Source organism: Mytilus trossulus, chromosome 10 (genome assembly GCF_036588685.1).
Source record: "Mytilus trossulus isolate FHL-02 chromosome 10, PNRI_Mtr1.1.1.hap1, whole genome shotgun sequence".
In the NCBI taxonomy this organism is placed as follows: Eukaryota; Metazoa; Mollusca; class Bivalvia; order Mytilida; family Mytilidae; genus Mytilus; species Mytilus trossulus.
In genome coordinates this window covers 71993511-72009424 of record NC_086382.1, presented here as the reverse complement: position 1 = coordinate 72009424, position 15914 = coordinate 71993511, and the positions used below count along the sequence as shown (strand labels likewise).

The 15914-nt window shown below is 34.2% G+C and overlaps 1 protein-coding gene across 1 annotated transcript in view; it reads right to left on the bottom strand.

Moving 5' to 3' along the window:
• Positions 1-1431: 1431 nt before the first annotated feature.
• Positions 1432-15914, bottom strand: part of LOC134688486 (uncharacterized) — a 41770-nt gene continuing 27287 nt past the window's right edge. Inside the window, exon 5 of the mRNA XM_063549249.1 lies at positions 1432-1715. Within this exon, the coding sequence (XP_063405319.1) occupies positions 1695-1715 (21 nt within the window). The 3' untranslated portion in view covers positions 1432-1694. The remainder of the gene's footprint in view (positions 1716-15914) is intronic.

The window sequence follows — 15914 nt, the reverse complement described above, 5'->3', positions numbered from 1 at the left end:
GTACCAACATAAAATTAAATGTTGAGAAATATTTGATTATGTGTAGCAACATTCCATTAGGGCCTTATCATATATTGTATGCTTTTCAGTTAAAACTATATAATGGAGTTTCAGCAACAAATTAAAACTGCTTCTCAAACGGAAAAATATATAGTAAAATTGAAGTTTTCACTTCGAAAGTTGAATCGATGCATTTCATTTTGTTTTAAGACTTGAGTGTATATGACAGGTCTTTGTCTTTGAATTATTTAAAGCTTCGAATAGTGATAAGACACTTGTTTTAAGGCATGCATTAATGTAATTTCATTTCAATCCTTCTATTATTGTTTCTTATAAGACCACGATTATGTTCGATTCGTTATATCACCGGTTCCATCCACTTTTCTTCATATCATATCTATAACTAAATTTAACAAATTGCCTTATTTTTCTCTTTATTATAATTTCAACTGATTGTTGATTATTATTTTTCTCCAACATATCTATTTGTTTGCTATCGGCGGCCATGTGGTCTTGTTTGAAAACGAGATCGTGGAACGTTTAACAGGAATGTGATTTACAACGCAATCTGTACAGCTCCTTATAGTATTTATCTGGTGTTATCAGTTTTTTTTTTAACTTTATAAATGCTAAATATCGTCGATTATCAAACATTGAAATATTTCGAATGTATTTATCGAACTTTTACCTCCTCAGCCAGTATTTAAGGATAAAATTAAGAATGAAAATATTTAAAAAAAAAAAAAAAAAAAAAAGTAAAATCACAAAAATATTGAACACCGAGGAAAATTTAAAATGGAAAACCCTTATCAAACGGAAAAAATACATAATAAAACACATAAAACGAATTGATAACAACTGTCATATTTCTGACTTGGTATATGACAGCAACCGTACCAAAGAGGAAAAAACAGCTTAAGCTCACCAATGGATATTCAACACAACGAGAACATCCCTTCTAGGTTCTTATTATATATTATTGACTTCAGAACGACAAATACAACAAATACTAAACGAAAGCATTTATTTTTCGAAACATCTGTACTTTTATCTTCACATGGTTATTATCCATCTCCAGATTGATACCATTGCTTTGATCTTTTTTTATATGATCTGACATTGACTGAGCCGTATTCGGCACAACCTTTTGGAATTTTGGGTCATCAATGCTATTCAACTTTGTACTTGTTTGGCTTACTAACTTTTTTGAACTTAACGTCACAGCTGATGAGTTTTATGTAGACGAAACGCGCGTCTGGCGTATCAAATTATAAACCTGGTACCATTGATAACTGTTGACTTATGATGTAAAATGTTATATTTCATATACTGAGGCAACTATCTAGTAAGTTATTTTTAACATGTTGAAAAAGCGGCTTTTATTCAAAATCCAGTAACATTCCAGAAGTTGACATATTTACGATACAGTCGTGAAAAATAATGATTTATTGGTAAAACAGGACAAAAATAAATTCAATATAAGTTTTGACTTTTCATTTGAAGTACAATCCCATGCCATTTTATCTGAGGTAAGAAATAAAATTTTCAATGATCAAGTTAATGTGTGATTCATATTTCAGATGAAAACAACATAGATATCAAGTATCAGATCCTCTCTACGAATTATGAACAATTTAACTGTAAAAATCCATATCACAAGTTTAACAGGTGCTTGACGCAATTAGTGTTTCTTCTCAATACCATTCTTCATAGCCCTGTAAAATAAGAAAAATTCATTTTAAAATGACATTGCAACCATAGTTTGCATCAAATAAGTTCTGAAAATAAATAAGTCAACATAACCATCATTTATAGAAGTGATAACCGTTCAATGTGTATGGTCACCCATGTAAGTGTCTTTCTTTTGTTTTGTTTTATTTCCAATAGAGAGACAGAAATATAGGCATGCAGATAAGACCCCAAGACTCCTTCATAACTATTATGATGAACAACATACAATATATGTTGTATAAATAAGAAGTATGTACTTCCTAACCAAGCAATTTGTAATCATATTCTGCAAACTAATGAAGCTGTGTTAACTTAAATTTTCCTTTTAATTGGCAAATTAAAAAATTAATCATAAATTAAAAAACAACAACACTATCAATATTTAAAGAAGTCATTGGGGTCAAGTTGTATGTTCACCCATTTTATTGTTTTGATATATTTTTAATGAATATTTAAAGATTTGTAAACAAAACTTAATTCGTTATTATGTTTTGAAAGAAATAACTACCAATAGAGAACAATATTATTGTTTACCATTTCATGCGTTTGATACTTATCTTGAAAATAAGATAAATACAAAATAACTGTAAACAGTATGGGTAGACACACTAGAAAATAAAGTGGTGGAAATCATTAATTCATTCCTTATCAAGGTAACCGTTATTGTCCATAAATATATAAAAAATCACCAAGATGATCTGGTTCAAACCTACGGGAAATCTTTATAGGTTTAGGAAAGATGACTGTCACTACAACTAATGAATTCAATCTATCAAATTTGTTCTAGGTAAGTGACTCAGGTTATGGGATTACCTTGTATATGCTCGGATTTTGTTATATAAAGTTTGCACCAATTATGAACAGTCAGTCTGTACAAAGTCAGGAATATGACAGCTGTTTTCATTTTTTTTGATGTGTTTGAGGTTTTTATATTGCCATAACTACTTTCCGTTTTGAAATTTCCTTGGCATTATTTTTGCTACTTTAGTTTTTGTGTTTTGAATCAGTTCGTATGTAGAAACGTTCATTTTGTTATTTTTTACTTTAACCTGATTACATTAAGAACCAATTTTATAACATGAACACCCTTACCTATTATGAAACAAATTATCATTAATTCAGTTACCAAAGTTTAACATTATGCTTGCAAATTATTTAGTGATTAGCTGGCAAGAATGCGAGATGTTTAGCACATTGATAAGCTTTGACGTCATAAAAAAATATGGAGACGGCTTGCAATTTCCTTCGTGCTAATTGAGAACTAATTTTGATCTTTAAAACTAATTTATAGGACTAAAATTGTATAAAAGTAATGGCACTAATTACAGCAAAATGTTAAAATCAATGCAGTTTCGACGTCTTCCGCACCACAGTGTGTCAATCTTATATTGTATTTTCATGTTAACTTTGAAGAAGAGATTGAAATGCAAATTATCAAATTCATTTTTATCATTTTATAAAAATTGAAGCAATTGAAGTATTGAGAATCAATGTTCATCATAATAATCAAAGGCGAATATATAAAAATTTACATGAATTGATGAATTTTAAATTAACAAAGGCAAAAAATCATAAAAGATATAACAAAAATTACAAAAAAAACATACCAATCAATCAATTTATAATGGTGTTGATAAATTTGTTTAAGACAAGATCGTTATTACAATTATTATTCACCCTAACAAACTCATTGAAAGGAAAGCTCAAAGCATTGATATGTTTTATTACTATAGATGCTATAAAGCAGAAAGGAATATCTGTAGCATTCTACATCAACAAAGAATTCGCATTTCTTAAAGTATTCTACTTAGTTATCAAAAGTACCAGGATTATAATTTTATACGCCAGACGCGCGTTTCGTCTACATAAGACTCATCAGTGACGCCCAGATCAAAATGGTTAAAAAGCCAAACAAATACAAAGTTGAAGAGCATTGAGGACCCCAAATTCCAAAAAGTTGTGCCAAATACGGCTAAGGTAATCTACTCCTGGGGTAAGAAAATCCTTAGTTTTTCGAAAAATTCAAAGTTTTGTAACAGAAAATTTATAAAAATTACCATATAATTGATATTCATGTCAACACCGAAGTGCTGACTACTGGGCTGGTGATACCCTCGGGGACGAAACGTCCACCAGCAGTGGCATCGACCCAGTGGTGTAAATAGTTTTCAAAAGTACCAGGATTATAATTTTATACGCCAGACGCGCGTTTCGTCTACATAAGACTCATCAGTGACGCTCATATCAAAATGGTTAAAAAGCCAAACAAATACAAAGTTGAAGAGCATTGAGGACCCAAAATTCAAAAAAGTTGTGCCAAATACGGCTAAGGTAATCTACTCCTGGGGTAAGAAAATCCTTATTTTTTCGAAAAATTCAAAGTTTTGTAACAGAAAATTTATAAAAATTACCATATAATTGATATTCATGTCAACACCGAAGTGCTGACTACTTGGCTTGTGATACCCTCGGGGACGAAACGTCCACCAGCAGTGGCATCGACCCAGTGGTGTAAATAGTTATCAAAAGTACCAGGATTATAATTTTATACGCCAGACGCGCGTTTCGTCTACATAAGACTCATCAGTGACGCCCAGATCAAAATGGTTAAAAAGCCAAACAAATACAAAGTTGAAGAGCATTGAGGACCCAAAATTCCAAAAAGTTGTGCCAAATACGGCTAAGGTAATCTACTCCTGGGGTAAGAAAATCCTTATTTTTTCGAAAAATTCAAAGTTTTGTAACAGAAAATTTATAAAAATTACCATATAATTGATATTCATGTCAACACCGAAGTGCTGACTACTTGGCTTGTGATACCCTCGGGGACGAAACGTCCACTAGCAGTGGCATCGACCCAGTGGTGTAAATAGTTATCAAAAGTACCAGGATTATAATTTTATACGCCAGACGCGCGTTTCGTCTACATAAGACTCATCAGTGACGCCCAGATCAAAATGGTTAAAAAGCCAAACAAATACAAAGTTGAAGAGCATTGAGGACCCAAAATTCCAAAAAGTTGTGCCAAATACGGCTAAGGTAATCTACTCCTGGGGTAAGAAAATCCTTAGTTTTTCGAAAAATTCAAAGTTTAGTAACAGAAAATTTATAAAAATTACCATATAATTGATATTCATGTCAACACCGAAGTGCTGACTACTGGGCTGGTGATACCCTCGGGGACGAAACGTCCACCAGCAGTGGCATCGACCCAGTGGTGTAAATAGTTATCAAAAGTACCAGGATTATAATTTTATACGCCAGACGCGCGTTTCGTCTACATAAGACTCATCAGTGACGCCCAGATCAAAATGGTTAAAAAGCCAAACAAATACAAAGTTGAAGAGCATTGAGGACCCAAAATTCCAAAAAGTTGTGCCAAATACGGCTAAGGTAATCTACTCCTGGGGTAAGAAAATCCTTAGTTTTTCGAAAAACTCAAAGTTTAGTAACAGAAAATTTATAAAAATTACCATATAATTGATATTCATGTCAACACCGAAGTGCTGACTACTGGGCTGGTGATACCCTCGGGGACGAAACGTCCACCAGCAGTGGCATCGACCCAGTGGTGTAAATAGTTATCAAAAGTACCAGGATTATAATTTTATACGCCAGACGCGCGTTTCGTCTACATAAGACTCATCAGTGACGCCCAGATCAAAATGGTTAAAAAGCCAAACAAATACAAAGTTGAAGAGCATTGAGGACCCAAAATTCCAAAAAGTTGTGCCAAATACGGCTAAGGTAATCTACTCCTGGGGTAAGAAAATCCTTATTTTTTCGAAAAATTCAAAGTTTTGTAACAGAAAATTTATAAAAATTACCATATAATTGATATTCATGTCAACACCGAAGTGCTGACTACTTGGCTTGTGATACCCTCGGGGACGAAACGTCCACTAGCAGTGGCATCGACCCAGTGGTGTAAATAGTTATCAAAAGTACCAGGATTATAATTTTATACGCCAGACGCGCGTTTCGTCTACATAAGACTCATCAGTGACGCCCAGATCAAAATGGTTAAAAAGCCAAACAAATACAAAGTTGAAGAGCATTGAGGACCCAAAATTCCAAAAAGTTGTGCCAAATACGGCTAAGGTAATCTACTCCTGGGGTAAGAAAATCCTTAGTTTTTCGAAAAATTCAAAGTTTAGTAACAGAAAATTTATAAAAATTACCATATAATTGATATTCATGTCAACACCGAAGTGCTGACTACTGGGCTGGTGATACCCTCGGGGACGAAACGTCCACCAGCAGTGGCATCGACCCAGTGGTGTAAATAGTTATCAAAAGTACCAGGATTATAATTTTATACGCCAGACGCGCGTTTCGTCTACATAAGACTCATCAGTGACGCCCAGATCAAAATGGTTAAAAAGCCAAACAAATACAAAGTTGAAGAGCATTGAGGACCCAAAATTCCAAAAAGTTGTGCCAAATACGGCTAAGGTAATCTACTCCTGGGGTAAGAAAATCCTTAGTTTTTCGAAAAATTCAAAGTTTAGTAACAGAAAATTTATAAAAATTACCATATAATTGATATTCATGTCAACACCGAAGTGCTGACTACTGGGCTGGTGATACCCTCGGGGACGAAACGTCCACCAGCAGTGGCATCGACCCAGTGGTGTAAATAGTTATCAAAAGTACCAGGATTATAATTTTATACGCCAGACGCGCGTTTCGTCTACATAAGACTCATCAGTGACGCCCAGATCAAAATGGTTAAAAAGCCAAACAAATACAAAGTTGAAGAGCATTGAGGACCCAAAATTCCAAAAAGTTGTGCCAAATACGACTAAGGTAATCTACTCCTGGGGTAAGAAAATCCTTAGTTTTTCGAAAAATTCAAAGTTTAGTAACAGAAAATTTATAAAAATTACTATATAATTGATATTCATGTCAACACCGAAGTGCTGACTACTGGGCTGGTGATACCCTCGGGGACGAAACGTCCACCAGCAGTGGCATCGACCCAGTGGTGTAAATAGTTATCAAAAGTACCAGGATTATAATTTTATACGCCAGACGCGCGTTTCGTCTACATAAGACTCATCAGTGACGCCCAGATCAAAATGGTTAAAAAGCCAAACAGATACAAAGTTGAAGAGCATTGAGGACCCAAAATTCCAAAAAGTTGTGCCAAATACGGCTAAGGTAATCTACTCCTGGGGTAAGAAAATCCTTAGTTTTTCGAAAAATTCAAAGTTTTGTAACAGAAAATTTATAAAAATTACCATATAATTGATATTCATGTCAACACCGAAGTGCTGACTACTTGGCTTGTGATACCCTCGGGGACGAAACGTCCACCAGCAGTGGCATCGACCCAGTGGTGTAAATAGTTATCAAAAGTACCAGGATTATAATTTTATACGCCAGACGCGCGTTTCGTCTACATAAGACTCATCAGTGACGCCCAGATCAAAATGGTTAAAAAGCCAAACAAATACAAAGTTGAAGAGCATTGAGGACCCAAAATTCCAAAAAGTTGTGCCAAATACGGCTAAGGTAATCTACTCCTGGGGTAAGAAAATCCTTATTTTTTCGAAAAATTCAAAGTTTTGTAACAGAAAATTTATAAAAATTACCATATAATTGATATTCATGTCAACACCGAAGTGCTGACTACTTGGCTTGTGATACCCTCGGGGACGAAACGTCCACCAGCAGTGGCATCGACCCAGTGGTGTAAATAGTTATCAAAAGTACCAGGATTATAATTTTATACGCCAGACGCGCGTTTCGTCTACACAAGACTCATCAGTGACGCCCAGATCAAAATGGTTAAAAAGCCAAACAAATACAAAGTTGAAGAGCATTGAGGACCCAAAATTCCAAAAAGTTGTGCCAAATACGGCTAAGGTAATCTACTCCTGGGGTAAGAAAATCCTTAGTTTTTCGAAAAATTCAAAGTTTTGTAACAGAAAATTTATAAAAATTACCATATAATTGATATTCATGTCAACACCGAAGTGCTGACTACTGGGCTGGTGATACCCTCGGGGACGAAACGTCCACCAGCAGTGGCATCGACCCAGTGGTGTAAATAGTTATCAAAAGTACCAGGATTATAATTTTATACGCCAGACGCGCGTTTCGTCTACATAAGACTCATCAGTGACGCCCAGATCAAAATGGTTAAAAAGCCAAACAAATACAAAGTTGAAGAGCATTGAGGACCCAAAATTCCAAAAAGTTGTGCCAAAATACGGCTAAGGTAATCTACTCCTGGGGTAAGAAAATCCTTAGTTTTTCGAAAAATTCAAAGTTTAGTAACAGAAAATTTATAAAAATTACTATATAATTGATATTCATGTCAACACCGAAGTGCTGACTACTGGGCTGGTGATACCCTCGGGGACGAAACGTCCACCAGCAGTGGCATCGACCCAGTGGTGTAAATAGTTATCAAAAGTACCAGGATTATAATTTTATACGCCAGACGCGCGTTTCGTCTACATAAGACTCATCAGTGACGCCCAGATCAAAATGGTTAAAAAGCCAAACAAATACAAAGTTGAAGAGCATTGAGGACCCAAAATTCCAAAAAGTTGTGCCAAATACGGCTAAGGTAATCTACTCCTGGGGTAAGAAAATCCTTAGTTTTTCGAAAAATTCAAAGTTTAGTAACAGAAAATTTATAAAAATTACTATATAATTGATATTCATGTCAACACCGAAGTGCTGACTACTGGGCTGGTGATACCCTCGGGGACGAAACGTCCACCAGCAGTGGCATCGACCCAGTGGTGTAAATAGTTATCAAAAGTACCAGGATTATAATTTTATACGCCAGACGCGCGTTTCGTCTACATAAGACTCATCAGTGACGCCCAGATCAAAATGGTTAAAAAGCCAAACAGATACAAAGTTGAAGAGCATTGAGGACCCAAAATTCCAAAAAGTTGTGCCAAATACGGCTAAGGTAATCTACTCCTGGGGTAAGAAAATCCTTAGTTTTTCGAAAAATTCAAAGTTTTGTAACAGAAAATTTATAAAAATTACCATATAATTGATATTCATGTCAACACCGAAGTGCTGACTACTTGGCTTGTGATACCCTCGGGGACGAAACGTCCACCAGCAGTGGCATCGACCCAGTGGTGTAAATAGTTATCAAAAGTACCAGGATTATAATTTTATACGCCAGACGCGCGTTTCGTCTACATAAGACTCATCAGTGACGCCCAGATCAAAATGGTTAAAAAGCCAAACAAATACAAAGTTGAAGAGCATTGAGGACCCAAAATTCCAAAAAGTTGTGCCAAATACGGCTAAGGTAATCTACTCCTGGGGTAAGAAAATCCTTATTTTTTCGAAAAATTCAAAGTTTTGTAACAGAAAATTTATAAAAATTACCATATAATTGATATTCATGTCAACACCGAAGTGCTGACTACTTGGCTTGTGATACCCTCGGGGACGAAACGTCCACCAGCAGTGGCATCGACCCAGTGGTGTAAATAGTTATCAAAAGTACCAGGATTATAATTTTATACGCCAGACGCGCGTTTCGTCTACACAAGACTCATCAGTGACGCCCAGATCAAAATGGTTAAAAAGCCAAACAAATACAAAGTTGAAGAGCATTGAGGACCCAAAATTCCAAAAAGTTGTGCCAAATACGGCTAAGGTAATCTACTCCTGGGGTAAGAAAATCCTTAGTTTTTCGAAAAATTCAAAGTTTTGTAACAGAAAATTTATAAAAATTACCATATAATTGATATTCATGTCAACACCGAAGTGCTGACTACTGGGCTGGTGATACCCTCGGGGACGAAACGTCCACCAGCAGTGGCATCGACCCAGTGGTGTAAATAGTTATCAAAAGTACCAGGATTATAATTTTATACGCCAGACGCGCGTTTCGTCTACATAAGACTCATCAGTGACGCCCAGATCAAAATGGTTAAAAAGCCAAACAAATACAAAGTTGAAGAGCATTGAGGACCCAAAATTCCAAAAAGTTGTGCCAAAATACGGCTAAGGTAATCTACTCCTGGGGTAAGAAAATCCTTAGTTTTTCGAAAAATTCAAAGTTTAGTAACAGAAAATTTATAAAAATTACTATATAATTGATATTCATGTCAACACCGAAGTGCTGACTACTGGGCTGGTGATACCCTCGGGGACGAAACGTCCACCAGCAGTGGCATCGACCCAGTGGTGTAAATAGTTATCAAAAGTACCAGGATTATAATTTTATACGCCAGACGCGCGTTTCGTCTACATAAGACTCATCAGTGACGCCCGATCAAAATGGTTAAAAAGCCAAACAAATACAAAGTTGAAGAGCATTGAGGACCCAAAATTCCAAAAAGTTGTGCCAAATACGGCTAAGGTAATCTACTCCTGGGGTAAGAAAATCCTTAGTTTTTCGAAAAATTCAAAGTTTTGTAACTGAAAATTTATAAAAATTACCATATAATTGATATTCATGTCAACACCGAAGTGCTGACTACTGGGCTGGTGATACCCTCGGGGACGAAACGTCCACCAGCAGTGGCATCGACCCAGTGGTGTAAATAGTTATCAAAAGTACCAGGATTATAATTTTATACGCCAGACGCGCGTTTCGTCTACATAAGACTCATCAGTGACGCCCAGATCAAAATGGTTAAAAAGCCAAACAAATACAAAGTTGAAGAGCATTGAGGACCCAAAATTCCAAAAAGTTGTGCCAAAATACGGCTAAGGTAATCTACTCCTGGGGTAAGAAAATCCTTAGTTTTTCGAAAAATTCAAAGTTTAGTAACAGAAAATTTATAAAAATTACTATATAATTGATATTCATGTCAACACCGAAGTGCTGACTACTGGGCTGGTGATACCCTCGGGGACGAAACGTCCACCAGCAGTGGCATCGACCCAGTGGTGTAAATAGTTATCAAAAGTACCAGGATTATAATTTTATACGCCAGACGCGCGTTTCGTCTACATAAGACTCATCAGTGACGCCCAGATCAAAATGGTTAAAAAGCCAAACAAATACAAAGTTGAAGAGCATTGAGGACCCAAAATTCCAAAAAGTTGTGCCAAATACGGCTAAGGTAATCTACTCCTGGGGTAAGAAAATCCTTAGTTTTTCGAAAAATTCAAAGTTTTGTAACTGAAAATTTATAAAAATTACCATATAATTGATATTCATGTCAACACCGAAGTGCTGACTACTGGGCTGGTGATACCCTCGGGGACGAAACGTCCACCAGCAGTGGCATCGACCCAGTGGTGTAAATAGTTATCAAAAGTACCAGGATTATAATTTTATACGCCAGACGCGCGTTTCGTCTTCATAAGACTCATCAGTGACGCCCAGATCAAAATGGTTAAAAAGCCAAACAAATACAAAGTTGAAGAGCATTGAGGACCCAAAATTCAAAAAAGTTGTGCCAAATACGGCTAAGGTAATCTACTCCTGGGGTAAGAAAATCCTTAGTTTTTCGAAAAATTCAAAGTTTCTAAATATCTTTCCTTTTCATTACTGGATTTTTTTATTCCTGTTATGTCAAACACAAAACTGAGATAGATAAGGAGCAATAAGGTTTACCGAATGAGTCATATAAATGGTTATAAATAAATGATAAAAACTGCACAATTAATACTGCCTGCAACCAGTCGATAAACGAATAATACATGTAACCTGTAATTTTATATCAATATATTGAGCAAGGCATCTTTAAGTAAATACGGTGATAAACGCTAATTTTGATAGTTTCTTTGCAAGAAACTCACCAACATTAAATATTTCATGAGAATTAAATTACATTCACGTTATTATAACATCTCTCCCTATCCAAAGGCGTTAACTATTCAATGTCGCATTTTGATGAATTTGTTACCGAATCGATGTTATATATAACCTATAAATAAAAAGTTATGTGGGTGGTTGTTGATTAACCAAATACATAAAATCTAAAAGACATCGATCTATGAGTGTAAAGTAAGATAACAAAAACTCTGAACACAAAGGGAATTTCAAAACGGAAAGTACCTTATCGAATGACAAAATCAAAATCTAAAATGTGTATGTGTAACATTACTAAAGCGAGGGTACCCAAATAGTGTTTTTTTGTAAACCTATACTTCTTAACTTTAAAGTTATTCCAATATGATTTTGATCCGTATTGAGTCATAGAAAAATGGACCCCAAACGATCTATGGCTTTGTACGTAATATCGAGAACCTATATCACATCTTATCTTAAATTCACATTCTTAAAAATCGGATAACTGATGTTTTATTTTATTTCTTCAAATATAAAGAACAGTTTGACATTAGTCTATGCTTGATATTCTTTCTATTAGAAAAAAATGTTTGTAACATATTGTGTTTGCTTATTTTTAACAGATGTCTTTTTGTGAAGGTCGTATGACGACGTTTCCGTGCATTTTACTTTTTCAGTGAATGGTTGATATATACTGTGTACGTTTTTTGTATATCTAAACATGCGTACCTATATTGAAAGATGTGTATAGTTTTAAATCATAGAATTACAAATAGTTTAAAGTCTTAAAGAACACTTGTAAGATTGTCGCAGCTAATGTTGTCGAATATGTACATATTTGGGTACTCGGTGTATTTTAGATATTGTGACGTTATGCCTTGCAAGATCTCAGTAATATGATCGTTTATTAAACGGAGGTTTGTTTATACATTCAATTATTGAATTATTATAAAAGGCTAGCATAACTGTTTCTGTACATGTGATCCGAATGCTCTGGTTATGGCACAGGATTGCCGATGTAGATTTATGTGTCAAAAATACAATAAATGCCAGAAAACAAGTCTTATCTTCGATACTGGAATTGACAATGTTATTTATATTTTCAGGTCTAAAAATGTTATCAATAAGATATATTTGCCAGATTATGACGTTCTGATTTCATTACGTGAGATAAGGAAGAATTACTTAAAATCACGCAATAGAAGTCGTACAATGGTTCCAAATCCAGTTATATTAGTGTTGATATAACCAGGGAATCACTGATAAAATAGAAAACTGGAGTCAACATGCATTAATGAATATTCTGATTAAAAAACAAATTCTCATTTATTTGCTAAATCTCTCTTATACAGGAATGGTTAATAATGAATACGATCCCTAGTATTCCAAACTAGCAATAAATGTATCTCCTATTGGAAATCGGTTTATTGTATTAGAGCTGTTATTCACAACCCTTCGTCATTCTAAAAACTATTCTGGTCATCAAGTTAATACCACTCAAACTGCTAATTAGCCTTTTTGAGAATAAAATTAAATTCAATGGCACGCTTCTCTACTTTGGAAATCGTTATTCCCTTCAAGACACACCTTATATGTCACATTCTAAGTAATGTCATTGGTCGTAATTTATTTAGTATAGTTAAGGCTTATACATGTATGCCTGAACCACATAAGCATTTTTCCCTTTTACCAATTCCATACTATTAAAAGTTAGGTTGGTTTAAGTTTATAGAACCCAGTCTAAAAATGTAACAAACGAAAAACCAAGCGAAGAACAAATTTCCAGTATCTTGTCGTTTTTGTAAAATCTCATCAGACATGGCTAGTTTTTCTTTGTATAAAGAAAATCCATAAAACCACTTAGATCCAAATGTAAGATAGCATTTACAATACTGTATCTCTTAAAGCAGAATCTGTGTAAGTGTGTTTTATTTAGCATGATCAGGTCAAATACGGTTTCCCAAAATTAAAGATTAACAATGTTTGACCACAACAATAACGATTGTACCCTTATGTGTCGTTCAAGTTTGAATGTAAAGCGACATCCCATAAGGGGATGTTGAACCATGGCCAATGAAGCATCTAACAACTGTCGTCCAAATGACGTTGATGTTATCAATTATGTGCCATATCGCAACGAAACCCTAACGTATAGTCCGTTTTGAAAGGCAAACTGAAACTAAACAAGAAACAATTCCTTACTTCCGATACCCTGATGTGGCGTGGTCAACCATGCCATCCATATTTACCAAACCACGTACTTGTTGTATATTTATGAGAGCTGGACAGGGTTCATTATCTTAACATAAAACTGTCGACTACTATAGAGAGCGAACGTTACCAGAGGGACATTAATAGAAACTAATAAGTCAAAAATCCACTGACAACGCCAATGCAAAAAGATAATAAAAATCAAAAGGTAAAACAAAAGTCTTACAAAAATACCAAAAGAATAAAAATAACTTAGCAACACTAAACCCTAAGAAAAACAAGATGGAAATCACAGATTCTCTGGATGGGTAAGCAGATCATGCTCCCCATGTTGCATCAATTTTTATAAATACGAACTCAGTAATTCAGTAGGTATCATTCGATTGAAAGCTGAAAATCTCTCGAATGTAAGTTAAGATATGCAGTTGACTTAAATATATCTCTTGTATCCTTTATTAGGCTACATACGTTCAACATAGTCATTGAACTTTGAATAATCTATTAGAAGGACATTATCTATACAAAAAATAGAGTTATAGAATCATACTTATTCATTTTAATCTTCCTTCAAAGTTCTTTCATGAAGGCAGAACAATATTCTCCATAATCAACGAGTATCTAGTATACCAACAAATGAATTCGCAGCTATATATCATTCATTATAATGTACACTATTGTTCCATTTCTCAATGTTATCACAAGAACTTAGAGAAATAGTTCTTTTATTCATAATTGGTGCCATTGTTTTAAAGCGATAATAAAATTACCACGGTGATATTCATTTTACTAATACCTATGCTGTGTATAATAAAGATTGTTCTCTTTGTAATTTGAATTATGTCTGGGAATCCGATCAACCCTTAACGACCACCAGAACGATCAACTGTCTAGTATTAACGGTCTCTGCAGACGCAATCTTCTTTATAATCACTTCAAACAACCTACAAAACTGTTCGTCTCTAAGAAAATGAGTCTTATAGAAAAAATACTCCGAGTATTCTAGAAAGTACATACAGACAAAGCGTTAGGACAAATTATGTTATAAAGGATAAGGCTATCATCGTTTATGGTATGAAACATGGAAAGAAAACCACCCGATTTATCTGAAGTAAAGGAACGAATTGTGCTTTATGTTTGGATTTGTACATATTAATTATTTTCATCGTCTTTTATATCAATACTACGTCGGCTTGATATTAAAAATTATAGAAGGTTAGGAAGATCCGAAATAACCATTTATTTTCCTTGACAGAGTTGTTTCATTTCAATGGTATACAAAAATATCGAAATATTCATACTGTAGAAACCTATATATTTTGTTATTTATTTACATTGATTAAAGTCTTTTCCTCTTTTACAATGGTTAATATGTAAGACCAAATATATTTCAGTAGTTCTATGTAATTAGAAATGTTTTCATTCTCATCGAATATTTTTAAGTATGACTTTAAAGTTAAATTCTTCTAAATGTGAATAAATTAAAGAATTTTCTTCAGAAAAAAAGTATATGTACATAAATTTTATAATGAAAACTATCCATTGAGTTATAAAAAACATATGCATTAATTTTTTTAATTTGAGGTTTCTTATGACTTTAAGTATGACTATCTTTATTGTAATCAATCAATATCGAACTCTTTATTGATAGAGTTCACAGATAATATACCTAGTAAAGATATCATTATAATACTTATGAGACTGTATTAAGTTCAATTTGCAACACAAATTGATAGAAGTATTAACACAAATGACCCATTGGACGACTAAAGAGAATACATTTCCGTTAAAGTAATGATTTAAGTCGTAATCGATAGGTATAAGTCACGACCCTCATCATACGATGAAATTCTATTAAAGAACTACGTTGTTAATAATTCAAAAGTTATAATCTAATTAAACGTCAATCTGCAGATAAATTCAGAATAAATAATTTACAGTCAGAACTGCTATAAATTGGCGTCAGACAAATGAATTAATACTTTAATCTGTAATGTTGTGTAGCTTCGCCAAACCCCAATACACATGCAAGATATATCAAGAGCGTATCAGAATGTATGAAACCTTTACCAAAAGGGATGTCAAATTCAAACCTTTTTGTCGATTGCTCTTGTCGACGTTTATCGTTCGATACAAATAAAGGCATGTACCTCGATGGGATAACCAATCCTAAGCTATAACATATACTTGAGATTTTGATCATAGACCCAACACATCCAAACGCGAACCCTTGAACTGAAAA